The sequence below is a fragment of the Artemia franciscana genome, chromosome 15 (genome assembly GCF_032884065.1).
Source record: "Artemia franciscana chromosome 15, ASM3288406v1, whole genome shotgun sequence".
In the NCBI taxonomy this organism is placed as follows: Eukaryota; Metazoa; Arthropoda; class Branchiopoda; order Anostraca; family Artemiidae; genus Artemia; species Artemia franciscana.
The window spans coordinates 43,296,276-43,317,324 of record NC_088877.1 but is presented as its reverse complement, the minus strand read 5'-3'; the positions used below and the strand labels follow the sequence as shown (position 1 = coordinate 43,317,324).

Genomic DNA, 21,049 nt, shown 5'->3' with positions numbered 1-21,049 from the left:
CGCATATGAGGGGTTCTTCTCCTAAATATCTCGCTCTTTATGCTAAAGTATTTTTAGTAATTTCAACTATTTATTCTACAGCCTTTCTGACTAAGGGGTCATTCTTAGAAAAATTGGGACAAAATGGCGAGGTATTAACGAGGGTACAAACCCCCTCATATGTATAATAAAAATATACGAATATAGAAGTTCGTTACGTAAGTTAATTCTTAAGTTACGTATATTTTTTACTAATGAAAACGTTCGTTAAAAATTAGAAGTTCCTGTTGCCTTTTTAAGTAACCGAAAAATTTGAGGGCAATTATGTCACCTCCCCCACCCCTTTTCTCAGAATCGTCGGATCAAAACTAAGAGAAAGCCATTCAGCCATAAACAGAATTAATATACAAATTTCATTTTAATAATTTATGTGCGGAGAGCCAAAATCAAACATGCATTAATTCAAAAACGTTCAAAAATTAAATAAAAAAACTAGTTTTTTTAACTGAAAGTAAGGAGCGACATTAAAACTTGAAACGAACAGAAATTACTCCGTGTATGAAAGGGGCTGTTCCCTTCTTAACGCCCCGCTCTTTACGCTAAAGTTTTTTTATTGTTTAATAAAGTATAATTGAGAGAAAAAGTCAAACTTTAGCGTAAAGAGCGGGGCGTTGCGAAGGGAACAGCCCCTTTCATATATGGAGTAATTTCTGTTCGTTTTAAGATTTAATGTCGCTCCTTACTTTCAGTAACAAAAGCTAGTTTTTCTTTTATTTAATCTACCATAAAGATTGTGTTGCAACAAGTTACCATTCAAGGATTTGTGAAGGGGGGGGGGGGTAATTACATAAACAAAAGGGAAATTTTTCTTCTAAATTTCGAGATATTACCCGATAATCTGGAACAATCAGTAAGTAATTATTGATTAACTTGTGTTAATGTTGGTCAGAGAGAATAAACTTGCCCGTCTATAATGAAACTGTTTGCAGTCCGCTTTTAAAAGAAAAGTAAAACAACTAAACAAACTATAAAACCGTAAAAACCATATGGTTAAGAAACCATATAAAACCATAACGTCCAGATTAAGGACTGTAAGATTTGGACAATTACTTGTTTTTTAATGTCAAATACGCAAGATTATTCTCTGTGATTGATATAAAACACTAAATAATTTATAAGGACTATCCCGATTATCTGGTGAAATTCTATAAACTATGCTGGAAATTAACCCCCCCCCCCCAACCCAAAAAATCCCTTTATTCTAACCTGCAGCCAGTTACAATTTTCAGGATGGTATTCTGATTTGTTAGGCTGTCCAAATTTTGAATAACATTAGATTTTGACTAAATCTAATGTTCAACTCAGGCTACAACTGAGAATTTCAAAATATTTCATGGTTCCTTTGTAAGAAATATTATGTGCTAAATATCCCAAGAAATTAAGTAAAAATAATGTGTATACTTTTTATATCTTTACAGGGGAATGTGTAATAAATATACTTTTCCAGGATCTAAAGCCCAAGACTGAAATCCCAAGGGCTGGTAACCCTGATTTGACTGATTTCAAGCTGATCTTCGGCTCTAGGAAAATCTCAACTTAAAGTTTCAATTTTTCATAAGCAGGGACATCCCTGCTTATGTAACTTGACTCCTTGTTTATTTCCGATGGATCCAAGCCCAAATATACCAATAAGCCCGGGCCAAGGGGCTCACAATGCCATGGGGCACAATAAATTATCACCGAGTGACTTTTTTCTTTATAAAAGTTGGACTAATTTGATTTATGGCCAGAGTGCAAGGTGAACTTTGCCACAGCGCTACGCATTCACAGAAAAGCGATGTTGAAACAACACAGGAATTCCGTGGCCACTTGTAAACTATTAGATGTCTCCCAAGGAATGATAAAAGAGAGGTCGCTATCACATCTCTCTTTCACTGGGCATCCACTACTCCCGAATGTTCAGGAATTTCCCCAAATAATCCATGTCTCCCATAAAAAACGCCCCAAAAGGAGCGGTTAAAACATTTGGGCCTAGAAGCGTCAAAGCTTGAAATCCGGCCCTGTAAGTCTGCCTTCTCCTTGGGAAAAAATATTCCCCTGCCCCTAAAGGATTACCTATTTTTATCTATTTAAATACCAATTGAGTTGCGAATCCCTCATTTATCCTTTTGGCTAAGTAAGTACAAACTCTATTCTATTTATGTGCTTTTTTTACTTTTTTATATTTATGAAAGTTTTAATATATTATGATGACAACCTAAATCTCTACCCGAACATGGCTCTGGGTAGTACCCGACCAACCTGTTAAATTGCATACCATCAGTTGCGCACTTTTCCCAAAGTTACCTGTACTGCAGTGAAAAGTTAAATGTGCTGAAATTCACTCTTAAGTTATCAGCTATAATTAAAGTATTGGATTTATTTAAATTGGATTTTAAAACTAATCTTTTGAGATGTCGAAATCTTCGTTAAAAGACACAGTACCAGGGGTAAGTTTAGAAATAAGTATTGCAAAATGGGTAAAAGTATGGTATGGAATAGAAATCAGGTAAAGAAAAGGAAGAAATATACCAATCAATTCCCAATTGAATGCTCTTTCCATATGTTCAATAGTCACTCCCGAAGCAATTGCGTCCCAGCCTTCCTCCCCTCTAAGGGGCTAGATATAGCCCTGGGCTATATGCAAAAATTTGCTGTTTAAATTACCTTTATTTGATATTGCGAACTACCGATGTGAAATCGGCACAAAAAATAATACAAATCTGAAAAATCGATAAACTTGTGTCTTTGGCCCATACAGCCTCATTAGACAGGAAGAGGGGGGCTGGGATGCATTTGCAACGGTGCCAATTAGTATATTTGGAAAGAGCGTTGATAAGTACATCGATTGGTAAGCTCATAAATTAGCTAAAAAAATTAAAATAAAGAAGCTGTGCTTACCTGAAATACAAAGTATAAAACACAAAAATAGATAATTATAATCTTAAATATAATCATTAAAATTATTTATGCTTAAAACTGTTGTAGCTGTAAACGAAATTCTGATGGTAAAATTAGGCTAGGAGGCAAATTAAGGGCCAAATGGGATGGAACTTCAGCTCCTTCTGCCCAATCGTAATTTTCAACCCTGCCCCTGCTCCCTGTATAGTCGTAGGCTATACACACCAGGCTGCTGATTTTGCTGGTTTGCATTTTTAAAATTATTTTTACATCAGCTTCACAACGCTGAACATGGCATATAATGCAGACTTAAAAAAAATAAAAATCAGCCAGTCTTGACATATTACCCAGTCTTGAGAGTTTGGGTAGAGACATTTATGATAACAGTAATTATTGTATTTGGAAAGACCTTTTTCGGGGAAACGGTAAGACACATTTTAGTTTTTGCTATCAAGTTTTTGTCTTACTAGATAATATTAGACTACGATTTTTCCCGAAGTCTAAGCTTTGGCAAGGTGGATCACAGGACCTGAACCAGAGTCTAAGACAAATCTGACTTTTGATTTTTTTTTTGCATTTACGCCTCAAAATTTAGTTGCTTCCCACTGCATTTTGAAAAATACTTTTGTGTTTATTTTCATGGAAAAACAACTTTTTGGCATTTTTAATGGAAAATTGCTGCCCCCTGAAAAAATATGTTGACCCCATCCCCGTGAATCAATGTCACTAGTTCCCCTGTCTAGCATAGCTCAAAAAGTACGCAAAGAAATTCTTTGAAAAGGGAACAAGCCAGCAACAAATTTTTTGGAATTCAAACTTTTTATAAATGTATTTTTGCAGAACCTGTGAACCTGTGTTGCGAGAACCTGTTTTTTTTACCATGCAGTTTGAATATTGTCTTCTTACAGGTGGGGTATGCGTTTATATGTTTTTAACATCTGGCTTTTACTTTAGGCTTTCTACCAAATAAAATAAATTACAGAACATCCATCTCCCGCCTTCCCATTTCAAATTAGCTTTTCCTCAAGTAGGGGATGAAGTTTGTGTCATTGTAAATTTCATCTTCAATCTTATTAGAAGCGTTTGGAATAAAATAGCTACAGTAATGTTTAAATCAAGGGATTACTCCTCAATTCGCCAGCATGTGTTTGGGGCAAACTCATTCCCTTATGTCAAAACCTATCTTTATTCTAGGAGTTTTTTGTGGTGCCGGTAATAAGTTTTATAGGGGATTTCTGTCCTTTGAGCCTTCTGAGCTAGAATCGCATGTACGACGAAGCACCCACCTAATAGTTCATTTTTTGGGTTGGGAGGGGGGTAAAAACAGGAAAATTGAGGGGGAAATATAAAAAATTATTGGGGAAATCTTAAAAATGCTGGTATTTGGGAGGAAACAGAAGTGTACCCTTAATACAGCATTTTTTGCCCTTAAAAGTACCTGACGAAAGAATACCGAAATTTCGGAAAAATGCCTCGAATTATAGATTTTCCGAAAAAAATTCAGGTAGGCTAGTATGAGGAGGAAATACAAATAAGTTTACCGTTTTGTTAATTTAAGAAAACAATGTTTTAGCTTTAAGCTATTGTATATTGAGATCCTTAGTGAGCATTAAAAGAATATATTTTGATAAACGTATAGATATGAAATGACAAAATAAATAGATGTACTTATTATATATTTAGAAGACCTTTGTGCAAGATTTTGTTTCTGAACTAGTTCAGAAACAAAATCTTGAATTAGTTCTGAAATGAAAAGTGAACTAGTTCTGAACTAGCCGACTATTGGCGCTGCCGTAATGATAGTATCCCTATCCTTCCCCCTGATCTAGCCCTAAGATATAACCAAAGTATGTTGGTCCTCTTGGTTTGCGTAAACACGCATCCGTGATCTGTCTTCTGGGAAAAAATACAAAATTCCCCATTTTTGTAGATGTGAGCTTGAGAGGTCTACAGTAGGTTTTTCTGATACGTTGAATCTGATGCTGTGATTTTCGTTAAGATTCTTTGATTTTTAGGGGGTGTTTCCCCCTATTTTCTAAAATAAAGAAAATTTTGTAACTCTTGATGGGTAAAATTAAACTTGATGAAACTTATATATTTAGAATCAGCGTAAAAATGCGATTCTTTTGATGTAACTATTGGTATCAAAATTCCATTTTTTAGAATTTCGGTTACTATTGAGCCGCGTCGCTCCTTACTACAGTTCGTTACCACGAACTGTTTGATATAGCTAGATATGACGCTAGAATATAACCAAAGTATGTTGGTTCTGTTGGTTTGCATTTTTTTTTTTTGTACTTGCTTCTTATCAAGCATATAATAGTTTCTTTCAAAACCAACAACCAATAGTTATGTATATTTTTTTAATATGTGTTTTACACTGGAAACCATGTTACCGTGTTATATAGGGAGAAATGGGGCATTGCTAAATTACAAATAGTAGTGTTCTACTTATTACATTTCCATGAATTTTGACTCATTGAAACCTAGAAGTTGTATGCGATGGTCACTGGGTCAAACTTATGCTAATTTTGCACATAGATAATTAAGTTCAATATATCGATCAACGAATGAAATATCTATTTTCATGCACATAAAGATACAACTGCACACTATTTGCGGTCTAAGAAAATTCCTTGGCTGTCTTTATTCGTCAGAGATTGATTATGCCTTCTGTCATAATTTTGAATTCGTTTACGATTTGACTGCGGTAAGCCAGAAGACGGTTTTTTTTTGTTAAATCCAAATTTTTGTAAAATCTGACTTTATTTCCCATCCTTTGAAACCCTGCAATTTCTATCGATTGTCAAATCCATTTTATCTTACATAATTTGGTATTGCATATTTGAAAACCACATTTCGAAATGGGTTATACCCTATTTTGTCACTCAAAGAAATCTTTGGGAATTAGAGCTTTCGTCATGAAACTTTCTGATGTCGAGCCCTGAGAAAAAAAAGAATTGTTTCTGCCCCAGGATAACAGTAAAGAAAAGACTGAAAAACTTTATCAGCTTTTCGACTCCGCTGAAATATTGTATTAGATTATCTACAAATTCAGCGTAAAACAAGCTGTTTACGGCTATAAAACACAAAACAAATATATTAGGCTACTAAAAAAATTATAAATAAACATAAAATAACACAGAAGGCAAAAAAAGGAATATTTTTGAATTGGTTGGGCCTAGGCTCTCTTTTCCCGCTCAAACAAGCAATGGAGAAACGTCGTTATTCAATTTTTCATATACTAGATGCCTAAAATATTCTTCCTTGCACTGGTCCAGAATAATAGCTAAAATGGTCCCAACTGCATTATTAGTTTTTCCGCTCTGCAAAAAAAAAAACATTCAGTATAAGGCAAATTTCATGTAGCTAAATTAAAACAAAGTTTTCCTGTTGGAAGTAAAGAGCTAAGTTGAAGTTTAAAACGAACAAAAATTATTGCTTCGCAATTGATGCAACATATATCTACAATACTGGTTCAAATAAATTGAAAATTCCTACATTTTTGGAATTCGAAAAAACCTATTGCTTTACTAGAAACTGACGTTGCTTGAATTCTTTTAACCTGAAGCCTAATTTCCTGCTACTAATCATGTTTTGTTACGTTGGTTTTGCGTTTTTTTAGAGTCGGTAACTAAAACATGAATGTCTTCATAAAAGCACAAGACGATTACATAACGTTTTACAACGAGTACATGAAGCTTGAAGTGAGTGTTTCTCCCTGTATGTGACGAATTTTATACGTAGATCTGTAAGTCTACCCTGTTTTGTCTCACGGATGGAGAAATAGAGATGAATTAACGGAGAAAAAATTTTGTTTTTAGTAGGGGGGCTAGAATTCGAATTTTGCGATTTAGGGAAAGGGGAACTATTTTTCTTCAGTCCTCACCAAAGAGTAAAAATTATGTTTGGGCCTTTTGGTGGATCAGAAAATTTTGTTGGATAGTGGGAGATCGAAATACGGCTAAAATCTCATTTTCTTCTGCAGTTCTCAGGCTTTCAGGCTTTCAGGCTTTCTGGAAGGAAATTTCGACCAATCGTGGTCGACCATTCTTAGGGGGGGAATCACCCTGCTTGCAGGTGGAATCAGAACACATACAAGTGGTCAATTGATACAGCAGAAATATTTATCGTACCAGATGTATCCGAGGGGGCATCTAATTCAAAACTTGTTTTCTCGGGCCCTCGAAACTGTTGCTTTTAATGTAAATTTTTGGTTTCATGCTAATTGACTAATACCTAACCTAGAGAAGTCGGAATTCGTGGTTTTTGGGAGAAGCTTGAGAGCAGTGAAGAGCAGTGAAGTGTGTGTTATTGAAAACTATTAATATTGGGACTTCTTCCATAAAAAGAGTGGATGCATTTAGATATTTAGGTATCGACATTGACTCAACTCTGTCTTTAAATGTGCATATTATTAAACTCGAGGCAACAGTGTCCAGGAATCTCGGCTGTTTGCATAGATTGAAGTTCCTGTTTCCTTACCAAATAATGAGAAAATTATATTTTTCATTAGTTGAATGCTATTTTCAATGATGTCCGACCGTTTGGATGTTGACATTCCATTCATATTTATGAGGACTCAAAATTGTCCAAAACAAGTCAATAAGAATCCTGGACCATGTTTTAACACACCTTCGGAAGACAACAGAATTATAGGAACCAAAACATCTTTTTTATTTCTTGATATTCTTCATTTACAACACATTTTTCACCTTAATCAAGGCATATGGTTTTTAGAAATCAAGCGTAGAGATAATTTTTTCAATAACATGAACTTTTGGTTGAAAATAAACATAGCCATTTATCAAGAGCAAGGAATAAGTTCCTTTTTCATTTTATTAAAAATGAGAGATCAAGACTAAGTTTAACTTTCTGAGATTGCCAATTAATATAAACTATTTGATTTAATATGTGACTCACCATAACTTACAAATAATCAATAAAAAAACTGAAAGTAAGGAGCGACATTAAAATTTAAAACGAACAGAAATTACTCCGTGTATGAAAGGGGCTGTTCCCTTCTCAACGCCCCGCTCTTTACGCTAAAGTTTGACTCTTTCTCTCAATTCTACTTTATTAAACGTAAAAAAACTAGATTTTTTTTTATTTCTGAACGTTTTTAAATTAATGTATGTTCGTACATTTTCATTATGTAAATGAGGGGTTTGTCCCCTCGTTAATACCTCGCTCTTTACGCTAAATCTTAAATTTTGTCCCAATTCATTAAGAATGATCCCTGAATCAGAAAGGCCGTAGAATAAATAGTTGAAATTACTAAAAATACTTTAGCGTAAACAGCGAGGTATTAAGGAGGAGAAGAACCCCTCATATGCGCAATAATCTCTGTTCGTTTTAAGTTTTAATGCTGCTCCTTACTTTCAGTTGAAAAAACTTATTCATATGCTAGAAAATCCTGTGCCCCCTTCATTGAATTTCTCTTCCCCCATGACAAGTTCCTCCAAGGAAATATCCTCCCACATAGGCCCCTCCCCTCACACCCCCCTCCAAAGCAAAAAAATCCCCCTGAAAACGTCTGTACACTTCCCAATAACCATTACTGTATGTAAATAATGGTCAAAGTTTGTAAATTGCAGCCCCTCCCCTGGGAACTGCGGAGGAGTAAGTCATCCCCAAAGACATAGTTATTATGTCTTTCGACTATGCTGAACAAAATGCTTATCGTAAAACTTTGATTCGTTGACTTCGGGAAAAAATGAGTGTGGGAGGGGGCCTAGGTGCCCTTCAACTTTTTTGGTCACTTAAAAAAGACACTAAAACTTTTCATTTCCGTTAGAATGAGCCCTCTTGCGACATTCTAGGACCACTTGGTCGATACGATGACCCCTTGGAAAAAAAAGAAGAAAAAAACAAATAAACACGCACCCGTGTTCGGTCCTCTGGCAAAAAATACTGATTTCCACATTTTGTAGATAGGAGCTTGAAACTTCATCATTAGGGTTCTCAGATACGCTGAATGCGATGGTGTTATTTCCGTTAACATTCTATGACTTTTTGGGGGTGTTTCTCCCTATTTTCCAAAATAAGTCAAATTTTCTCAGGCTCGTAAATTTTCATGAGGAAGACTAAATTTGATGAAACTTATATATTTAAAATCAGCATAAAAACCCAATTCTTTAAATATATCTGTTAGTATCAAAATTCCGCTTTTTAGAGTTTCGTTTACTATTGAGTCGGGTCGCTCCTAACTACAGTTCGTTACCACGAACTGTTTGATAAAAAGAAATTGAAAGAGATAGTTCTTCCTACCTATAATAGCGGGGACTGATTGTAAAGATATGTATTTATAAATTAGTTCCCATCCGTGTCTCCGTGATTCAATTTTTTTTTCGCTTCTTCTTTCTATCTATCTCTCTCTCTCTCTCTCTCTTTCCCTATGTACTCCGTATGAGTTATTGAGGTCTCTCTTTCTCTATTGTTAAAGAAGATAAAACGGGTTGCCTCCCCGTCTCCTTTGTATAAGATTTATGTATATCGTTTCTTGTTTAATAAAGTCAAGTTAAGACAAAGTCAGAGAATACATCATGGTAATCACACCGTAAACTAGGAGATGGTCAAATCCAGATATTTACATGGGAAGGGGATCTTTGGAGTTCTTTCCCTTGAATTTCTCATAGCTTTCCCTTAGGTTCGCCTTTTTGCCTTGTTTTTACTGTCACTCCCAGCAATTCCTCATATATGCATGCAGGGTCGTATCCAGCAAAATAATTTTTTCAGGGGGGAGGTACAAAAAACTTCAAACGCGTCAAAAATTTGTTTATGTTCATTTTTGTTGCGTTTTTACAAGTAGGACAAGTATTTGAGGGGGGGGGGTTACAATTACCAAGCCCCTCTAGATACCGTGGGTGTATCCGAGGGTGCATGTAATTTAAAACTTTTGTTTTTCAGAGAATACATTAATTTATCACAGCTCAAAACTAGGACACGGCCAAATCCAGATGCTTATGTGGGGAGGGGTCTTTGGAGTTTTTTCCCTTCAATTTCTTACATTTTTCACACAGTTCACCTTTTTCTCTCGTTTTTATTGTCACTTCCAGAAATTCCTCATATATATATGGTCCAAAATTTAAAAGAAAAAGTTAAAGAAAGGGAAACACATCGCACCTCCAGCCCATGCTCCCCACTTGTCTCTTCCCAAACTTTAAATTATCTAGATATACTGAAGAAAAGTTATTTTTTATTGATTTAGAAACTTTATTACTTTCAAAATCTCACAAAAAGCATTTGCGTTGTTTGTGGTCTCGCATCAGCAGATTTTTGGCAGCAGGTTTATAATTCTACTCAGTTTACAAGGCAAACGCTATCTTTTTTGCTATGCATGGTTACTTGTAAGATATTCAAATAACCGTTCTTTTAGCAAACAGTCTTTTTAAATGCTGACATCGCATTCATAATCTAAATTTGGCATTTTTCATGGAGGGCTCTCAAAATCTATGAAAAGTGTGACCATCTCAATAGGAATAATGTATACGCCAGATTAAGGGTCATTATACTTCTGTATTAAAATGTTTGCTTTAATTTGGTTGGTTTATTCCTGTTTCGCAATTTCTTACGTCAACCTCACTATTCCTTACTCCTGGAGAGACATAGAACTCTTTTTTTAAATCGTAATTACTTCAAATAGTCTGATGGTCAAGCCTGGCACCATTTCAAGTCAGTAAAAAGAAAAAAAATTGGTTCTTTGGTGTGAAGTTATAAGCCAGTAAGAGTAACGAAAAGTTTGTGAGTTGCAACATTTTTTGCTTTTAATCTCTCTGTTTATCTTTGGAAAAAGTTCGAATAAAAAAAAAGAAACAGGAATTTTTTATGCATTTGCAGTCAACTTGTGTATAATATTTTACTATCCTCTGTACTGAATTTGCCCACAAAATACTTTTCTAAACACTACTTTTGTTCTTGTTAATTCCTTTCGTATTTCTTAAACAATACCTTGTCAAGTTACAGCTAGAGATTTTTCTACAGGGGTTTTCTCCCTGGAGGGTACCTCCAGAGAGGGACAATAGAAGGTTGGCAATAGCCCATGGAAAATGAAAGGCTATATAAAACTATTCTTTGGGATGCAAACTACTGCGTATTTGTCCGCTCCCCCTCCACGTTGCCCTTGGGTTTACTTAAAATCAGTTTTTACTTAAAAACATTTACTTAAAACATTTTTAAACATTTACATTCTTTAACAATTTTTACAATTTTTAAAAAAATTGTTTTTACTTAAAACATTTTTATTAGATACCCCCCAACACATAGAAAACACAACTAACACATAAAGTATTTAATTTATTACCATCACACCTGTTCATTGGAGAACTACCCTCCTGGCAAAATTTTCTGGAGGCGTCCTTGGGGAGGGACTTGACATAGAAAAGTTTCCTATATTAAAACTCTCTCAGTACCAAATAGGAGTAAAACATAAGACAGCTTCGGAAACCTCGATTTTAATACGGAACTTTAGGATCAAACTAAGGTCAGCTAGGATCAAAAAGGTCAAAATGGCGTCGAAGGCTGCATCATTTATCTCGGAATCGTTTTTTGAACCTTGGCATTTTCGAGCTTTAAAAGTATATCCTTGGATGCTATTAAATTATCAGCGGTAACCTTACCACAATGGCTTATTTATCTCCCCCCGAGCGTCTGCAAAACAGCCCCATGTCGAATCAACCTTTGGAAATACGCCCACGACACCCCTTCATTCTATTGAGGAGTAGTTTACTGAGAAATATCTCGGAATTCTATACATACATAATTTATCTTTCTCTGAGGAAATTTTTAATATAGTGCTCCACAGATTTAAGAATTCGAGAACCCCCGACAGACGCAGGTGCTCGATCCCCAACCCCCTGACCAAAAATCATAGTTACCAAGTAGTGGTTTTCGATGTTTAATGATCCCTAAAAAATGAGCATGAAATGAACACAGTGCAAAAAAAAGAAAAAAAAAATCAGTTAAATAGATTTGATTAATTTGTTAACACAAATTTATAATTGTTATGATATGTTGTTGCCTATGAGAAGACACAAAATGATATTAACACAGGCAACAGCCATGTGCGGAGGAAGTTTTCTAGGGAGGGGATAATAGCGAAAAATAATTATAATTTGATCGAGAAATACCAAAAATACCGTAAAATTTTTGAGTTTCGAGGAGGGGGGTCGAGACCCCTTCTGCATGCATGCATGCTAAGTGGCTATAATTATAATACTCACATAACAAATCCGGGGGGGGGGGTAATACAAATAGTTTTGCGGTCCACTTCAGAAATGTGTCATGACTCAGTAGGCTGCATGTAAAATAATACACCTTCCTATCAGACCTAGACCTACTAGAGACTTTAGGTTATTTGGAAGGAAAAATAGAAACATACGTAATTACTTTCACTGTGTTTGAAATATAGTTACATGTATACATAGATAATATAATAATAATTTTAATAAATCAACATCGTAAAATATATGATTTTAAAAATGAAAAACTAAATATTTGAATGTAAATAAACATTTAAAAATTTAAATAGCATTTATTTCACTAGTGTTGTATTTGTTTCTCCACTCTTTCACTTAGCTTTTCCAAATCGATCTCAATTTGGGTATTTGCATACGGTAATTGCCTTTGCAGGTTAGCGTCCGTTACGTTTAAGCTTGTTTTGTGTTTGGTCAATTTCATTTTCGAAAAATTTTTTTTACACGTGTAAGTCGAATCAAAAGAGCTAACCGCTTTTTGTGTCACATACCTCAAACTGGATAGTTTCTCTTTGTGACGTAAGTGCTATTAAAATACTTTGGTTCTGTAAAAAAGGTTATTGTTTTAAAAATATATTTAAAACCAAAGTTAATTATTTAAAATTCCGATAGTCAATTTTTGAATATTTGGATACAATTTTTTTTTAAATACGGTGGTTTTTATGACAATTATATTTTGTAAAGTGTTGATGCATCTCATGGGACGGAAAATGTTCAAAATGGTCCTTGTGCAGGCCATGGGTTGGCTACCTCTGCTTTAAATTAAAAATTAAGAGAAAAAAAGAAAACAATCAAAGGAAAAAAAAATCAAGAAACCAGCCTGAATCGTCGAAAAAACATAAGGAAAAAAAAACTTATATAACAGAAAATAATAATTCTTATAATAATGAATACAAATCCTGTGAATATAAATAAAGATACACGTCTGTTAAACAGAACATCCTCAAGAAATGAAGTTAGGTTAATCCTAATGAAGTATACCAAAAGATGATGATAATATAATACTTCAGAAACAAAATTATAGAAACTATGACAAATGCTTGTGGAAAGCAGGTTACACAGAACGCATTATATTAAACACCTAACCTAATCTAACCTAACCCCTAACCATATTCAAATATTGAATATTAATTAAGATATACCTAGATCGTAGTTTTCTCACTGAAAATTAGCAAATCTTAACCGATTCAAACAGATTTTGTTAGATCTTGGCGTAATCCTTGAGGATGTTCTGTTTAAAAGACAAGTAGCTAAATAAATAAGATGTCTAATTTCATTAGAAAAAAAATACTTTCCATCCCTAGACTGCACGTGTAATTAATTTTTTGCTTTGAATTCTTCTATTTAAAATGTTATTCATTTTGTTCGAATATAATATGAGTCACTTCCGTTGTTTTGAAATCCTAGGACTTTTTAGTACAGAATTCGGCGCCTAACTTTGACGTCATACAAAGCTATGCGCAAAGAATTTTGAATTGTAAGCCGAGTAAAGTCTGGAGATTTCCCAAGATGGCTATATGCCTTGAGTGAAACGCATCTAATTGGGTTGCATTAATGGTATCTTCTGCGCCTAAAGGTGTGTCATTATGCGCTTTTTAGGAAGAATTGTTGAAGTTCATTCTTTTCATTTCCTTAACGTTCTTATTATTTGGGCTCATTTTTCAATTTGAAGCTATGGCTTATTTGAGCAGTTCAGAAGCCAAATCAACTGAAAGATTGAGATTAGAGTGTCAAAGCGCTTGATTGATTCATAGCAATGCATATTGTCAAAGAAATGAATGAAAAATGAGACAATGCTCTAGAATGGTGAAACAATTTTGACAAAAGATACTAAGTGTTTGTGGGAGAATTTGGCATGCTCTAAGGGTCTGAAATGCAACTGATTTTGCATTTCTTTTTGTGTCTCTGTCTGTTGTGCAAACCTTACTTTCTGCTGATGCAAGGGTTTCCTTTGCTGATATTAGGGATACTAAGGTTGATAGGGTTAAGCGTAGCCAAATTGCCGAGAGTTACGGATTGAAGGAAACATAAGACTCTCTTTCGCTATAAACTAAGTGTTTTATTTTATCAAGTTTTATATGTAACGGTTTAAAATAGGTGCATGTAAACGAGTATAAGACAGAAACTTGACTCAGACACGGCAAGAGATGAACTAAAACACATTGGAAACCCGCGTATAAATCTCTTCCCAGGGTCTCTAGAAAATACCGTTCTAATGCTCTACTGTAAGACTGCATCAGATAGAAATTCCCAAATACGAATTACATAAGTCTCCTGTTCAAGGCAGAACCATACACTCCAATACGACAACTACCTTATATAGAAACTTCATAAATTATACAAATTTGTCAAGAATCTACTGACCATAACACTTTGGAATTATAGAACTAGATTCCATTCCCACCATTGAAACTTAAAGTTTACAGTTGGACTATCCCAAGTGAAGGTGTAGAATCTTACCAAGCAGTCAGTCAAGTGCTGAATGTGAGGGGTTTCCCACTTCCAGGAATCACGTACACCAGGTGGCGCGTGACTAGCATGACTGAAGTGTGCCAAGCGTGGCAGACATGTGCAGCACACGTGCGTTCAGGGATGTACACACCTAAAAAGCCCAGGCCTCAGGACCAAGGCATACTAGGTGGAGACGATGTTGCCCTAAATAGTTAAAATTCTAAAACATGTCAAAGGGAAAAGGTTTGCCTAAACCAGTATGACAGTAGGAGCAAATTTCGACTCCTAACTAAAATAAATATAGAATTTAAATGGTGGAAGGTGGACGCCTCTCGGCTCAATGCAAGGTGTCTAAATGGAGTAAACAATCTAACCCTACCACGTCTCTGTGTTTTTGCCGGATTGTTTGAACAAACGACGGTACAAGTAGAGACAGCTTGCTCGGGGAAGGGAATTGGGAATACTAATTGAGAGCAGACATTGATGCCCATTAAATCTCCCAGTTAGAGGATGTAAATACACGCGATTGGTTACACAGATCACTCTTGAAACCTCATTTTGGATTCTCTGGAATTGTGCCAGTAGAAATTCTTAGAAGCGGGGATCATATTCGGAAACTGGCCGAATTCTCTATATGCTCAACACTTTTACTTGCTTTCCATTGCCACACAAGGCAACACACCTTTTTATTTGATGACAAAATGTCAGGTCCAATTCATATAAACCTCCCCCTCTCTCTAAATATGTTTAGCTTTAACGTTATTCCGGCTGACATAGGAAAGTGTCAGCTGGTCGGGTCATTCTCTTTGATGACAGTCACTTATCATTAAAAACACGACTGTCCTATGCCAAAATTCAGTACATTTATTTTCGATATATACGAGAAAATAGCAAATATTCTTATTTTTCCTCTTTGGAACCGGAGAAATGAAGGAGGATATTAAATTTTCTCAATTGGCTTTCGATATTTTCTTTCTTAACTAGAATTTTGTTTCGAATGTTGAATTCGAAAAAATTGAAAATGAAATTTGAAATTTCTAATTTCGCTTTACACTAGCATATCCATACTAGGTTTTGGCCGTGGGAAACCGATTAAGTTTTCAAGTTGGCAAAAATGCATTTTTCAAAATCTATGGTTTTTTTTAACTTAAAAAAGCTTATAGATGAGGGAAGTTGAATCAAGGCACCCTCAGCAAAGACGATGGTTGGCTCGAATCTCATAGCCTTGCCTTGATGTTAAACCCTAAATCCTTTGTGGATGTGTCACAGAACTCAATTATCATTAATTTTGTTAATTGTTTGTTAGTCTTCCGATGAAACCGCAAATAACAACAAATTTAGCTGTTAAAATGCATAAGAAGTATAAAATGAAATAAAAATTATATAAAAAACACATTAGTCTGTTCTGACTTTATAATACTTTGGTTTACATATACGTTTTTGTTAGGTTGTTTTATTACGAGAATAATAACGAATGTTAATTATTTTTAATTATATTTATAAATATAAAGGATAACAGTAACTAATAATCGCTAACTATAAATGAGCTTCTAGCACACATCTTGTACTTCCCAGTAATGTTTAATATTTAACAATCATGAAAGTGCAGATAAACATGTGAATTTATATTTTCTCATGGGATTGGATTTGCATTCCCAATGGGGTATAAAAGGTTGTACATTAGGGTTCACAACCACGAGAAGTGAATGAAAATTCACCATATTTAAGGAGACACAAAAATGTGTTAGCCTAAGGGCCAGTAAGATCTTGATTCGGTGCAGAGTAAAGCATCTTACAATATTTCTCCCTTCAATCCGCTCTCTGCTATCAAAGTACCAAGTACATCAAAATAAAAACATTTTTTTGCCCTTCTGGACTAGGGAGGTATGCAGGAAACTTTCCCCCCAATTCCTAATTTTTCTGAATTCCTGGCAATTCTTACTCGAATTATAAATTTTTGAAAGTCCCCTCCCCCCAAAATCCTTTTTACGTACCTGCCCTGGCAACATCTTAGATTTATTCATTGCTGAAATCTACAGTTTTCTTAGATTTTCCTTTGGCTGTTTTAAAACTACAAATTTCTTTAGACTGTTTCACATTTTCGTCGATGTTGCCATGTTAAACCGTGAAAATTAATAAGCAACAGTTAAAAATTGGCGACCCTTTTTTGCTCGTAAAAATGAACACATGAACAGTCTATTTTACCGAAAACATCTACATCTTCAAAGAAATGCTACACCATCTTCAGGTGTTTAGTGTCTTGTGTTTTTACTCTATTTTATGCAGATTTTTACCCACGTTCCTTTCATTCTAATTTGGCAACAGTGGCTCCTTAGTGTCTTGTGTTTTTACTCCATTTTTCGCAATTATTTTTTTTACCCATGTTCCTTTCATTCTAATTTGGCAACAGTGGCTCCAATTTCTGGAAATTTAGGAGGGGTCTTTTTAAATAAAAGATATTTGATTTTGGAAATTAGGGTGTTTTACCTCATTCCTTCCATTGAGCATCGTTGTTGCCAAAAATTACATTACTGCGAATGGAGGGTTTTCACCAGAAACCACTGTCTAGTTTCTAGTGAGAATTAATAAGCAACAGTTAAATAGGCGACCCTTTTTTGCTCGTAAAAATGCAAACATGAACAGTCTTGATTACCAAAAACATCTACATCTTCAAAGAAATGCTATACCATCTTCAGGTGTTTAGTGTCTTGTGTTTTTACTCTATTTTTCGCAAATTTTTTTTACCCATGTTCCTTTCATTCTAATTTGGCAACAGTGGCTCCAATTTCTAGAAATTTAGGAGGGGTCTTTTTTAAATAAAAGATATTTGATTTTGGAAATTAGGGTGTTTTACCTCTTTCCTTCCATTGAGCCTCGTTGTTGCCAAAAATTACATTACTGCGAATGGAGGGTTTTCACCAGAAACCACTGTCTAGTTTCTAGTGAAAATTAATAAGCAGCCATTAAATAGGCGACCCTTTTTTGCTTGTAAAAATGCAAACATGAATAGTTTTGATTACCAAAAACATCTACATCTTCAAAGAAATGCTATACCATCTTCAGGTGTTTAGTGTCTTGTGTTTTTACTCTATTTTTCGCAAATTTTTTTTTACCCATGTTCCTTTCATTCTAATTTGGCAACAGTGGCTCCAATTTCTAGAAATTTAGGAGGGGTCTTTTTAAATAAAAGACATCTGACTTTGGAAATTAGGGTGTTTTACCTCTTTCCTTCCATTGAGCCTCATTATTAACAAAAATTACATTGGGGCGAATGGAGGGTTGCCTTTAGAAACTGCTCTCCAGCTTCTAGTTAACCAGTTCAAAAAAATCAGACTGTGATTTCACTTACCTTGTTACCACATGAGCCATCTTTTTATTTCCCATAGAGTACTAGCAATCTCATAATACAAAGAAAAACGATACACCTATTCAGAAGTTAAATAGGCGGAAGCCGCAAATAACAATTTTTAAATAAGGTACCGTAATTCCGTCCCACGTTTTTTGGTTAACTTCAGTCTCTAGTTTGCATGATAAAGTGAAACAATTATTCTTCTTTATTGGATGACTGGTTCGAACATGAAGAGGTTTTGGGTAAGAATCTAACTGGGCTATGAAACGGGAATTAAGTTGTTGGAGTCGATACTAATTTTACTTCTAAAAGACCATTAGAGTTTGAGGTTTTGGGTACTGTTACTAAAAAAGTAACAGTAAATCTCAGATATTTTGACTTTTATCCTAAAAGTGTAGGGGTCGTTGTTAGCAATGTATATTTAAAACTGAAGGTGTCAGGATCGGTTCTTAATAGGTTCAAGGGTTAGAGCCGATAATTCTGAATATACATAAATTTAGTAAAAAATGTACTTTTACTGGAAAAACGGTTTTATTTAAATTAGAATACGATTAGGTATAATGAAAAAAGAAATCACCAATGCAACAGCACAAACACGCATAAAAAAAGAAAAAAAAGAGAGAAGACAGAAGGAGAAAAGGAAGACTGTTTACCTACGTTAGTAATTAATATAGATCAGTACTTGAATGAGGCCTTAACCCTACTCATCTGTACAATTACATAGGTCAAACAGCATATGGTATTCAGTAAAATAGTAGCAAATAGTATACTTGTTGTTAAATACTACATAGATAAAAATAAAAACAAATATAGTACGAAAGAATACTACCACAAGATTCACAAGCTTAAAAAAAGTGAAATTCACATTTTAAGTTAAATAGTTAGGGGAATTAAAAAGAAAAGAAATCGAAGACACAAAAATCTTGCTTGAGCAGATACAAAATGTAATTCATGAAATGTAAGCACACAAATAGAATACATAATCCAACTTAAAAGCAAAGAAATGGGAGGATGCTGGTCAGAAATTTTCGTATGATTGGTCTTTCAAAGAGTGGAACATGAGTTTCTTTATTCCATTAAGCATCCCTTACTTATTAAATTAACTTTATTAGTTACTAATTAATTAATTACTAATTATTAAATATTTATTAATTACTAATTAAATTAACTTACTTTATTAAATTAAATATTAATCGCTACCTCGCCGATGTGACACTGAGTTCTTTTTATTCAAATTAGAAGCCCTTTTCTCAGGGGCACCAATAAGGGGGAAACAGCAGGTCAATTGCTGATTTTTTTTTCATCCACTATTACTACAAAAACTATTCAACTTTATATAGAGATATTTTTTTCAGAAACTCAGTTTCTGACTTATCAATTTATGAGGTATTATATTATGCTTGTTTAAGTTTCTACTAACAATCATATTTCATTTTTACTTTCTCTGGTACTTAGAGAAAACTGCTTATTGGTTCCCCAAGTTAAATCTCAGTAAAAAAAAAAAGAGTCTTCGCTCTTGTACAATTTATGTTGTAAAAGATGACGCTTTCTGAATCAGCAAGGAAAAGACCCCCTCTAAAAATGTTGAGGGGTATTAAAAATAAAACAGAGAAACTCGAAGAGGAGCATCGAAGAGGAGGCGTTAGGTCTTCTATCTCAAATACAGTTATAACCTCTTGATCTGTATTGGATGAGCTAATCGTAGAAAGCAAAATAGGAGGTTGAAGGTTCTATTTCAGTAGATATCTTAATTAATTGCGTGATTTAATTACTCTGTAAACTATTTTGAAATACTAAATAATTCGGATGGGATTTTAATCCTATTAAAAGGTAATTGCCCTCATCACGCACCTGGATGTGTTTAGTGTCATCGGAGCGGAAGACCAAACAAGTATACATGTTTTATAAAAAGATAAGAAAAGTAACTGACTTATTCTGATGTTTACCAGATAAAGTTACAATAGTTTTTTAATGCTACTTTATTGTTGTGGTTTTGAAATCGGTCTTAACCTCCTTAATACCCTCCCGAAGTCTTCTTTTTTGATTACTGTGGATTTTTTAAATCATAGACAGCGCAATTGTGTTGCCTAAGTAAAGAGCGATGAAAGCAAAATGTATTATTTTTTTTTGTGTTTTTTTTTTTTGTCTAGACCAGAGCACTTTGTATCAAAGAAGTTGTCGTAGAAACTTAGAAAAGGGCTCATTCGATTGGAAATTGAAATGATTAGTGCCCAATCAAATAGTCGAAATTGATTAGAGGGCAACTAGCCCCCCTCCTACTTCCACCATTTCTTCAAACACATCCCATCAAAATTTTGAGATAGCTATTTTCTTCAACGTAGCTGAAAGATTCGGAAAATATGTCTTTAAGGATGATAATCCCCCCTGAGCCCTAAGCACGGTAAGGGTTGTAAGTTACACCCTGGAGGCATTTAAGGTTTATATAGAAAGGCTGATCGTATTAACTTCGGAGGGGGCTCATTGGATAGCAAATCAGAAATTCGAATGCCTTTTTTTAGATTCAGTGTGATCGGAGGGCGGATAACCCCCCCCCACACACACACACTTCGTATTTTTCCTGAAATGCATCTGATAGAAATTTTGAGATAGCCGTTTGTTGTCGTCGAGACTTCAGAAAGAACTCATTTGATTGAAAATTGTAAAGGCTAGTGCCCTTTTTAATAGTCAAACGTAATTGGAGGGCAACTAACCCCCCTCCCACGCCCATCATTTCCCCAAACACATCCAATCAAAATATTGAGATGGCAATTTTGTTCAGCATAATTGAAAGGTCCGGAAATTATGTCATTGAGGATGACAATCCCCACAGCCCTTAAGGCAAGGGTTATAAGTTATACCCTGGGGGTGTATAAGGTATATATAGAAAGGGTGATCGTAAGCAATCCAGAATGGGCTCATTTGATTGGAAATCCAATGTTCTAGTGCTTTTTTTCAAGATTCAGAGTGATCAGAGGGCGGATACCCCCCCACACTTCGTATTTTTCCGAAGTGCATCGGATAGAAATTTTGATATGGGCATTTGTTGTCGTAGTAACTTTGAAAAGAGCTCATTCGA

General features: G+C 34.7%; 1 protein-coding gene across 2 annotated transcripts in view; it reads left to right on the top strand.

Annotated features, from left to right (window-relative positions):
- Positions 1-2,296: 2,296 nt before the first annotated feature.
- Positions 2,297-21,049, top strand: part of LOC136036510 (uncharacterized) — a 94,113-nt gene continuing 75,360 nt past the window's right edge. Inside the window, exon 1 of one of the 2 annotated variants that reach the window (XM_065718801.1) lies at positions 2,297-2,468. In XM_065718801.1, the coding sequence (XP_065574873.1) occupies positions 2,433-2,468 (36 nt within the window). In that variant the 5' untranslated portion in view covers positions 2,297-2,432. Of the gene's footprint in view, positions 2,469-18,101; positions 18,216-21,049 lie in introns of those variants that run through there. The other variant, XM_065718802.1, reaches the window with a different exon arrangement.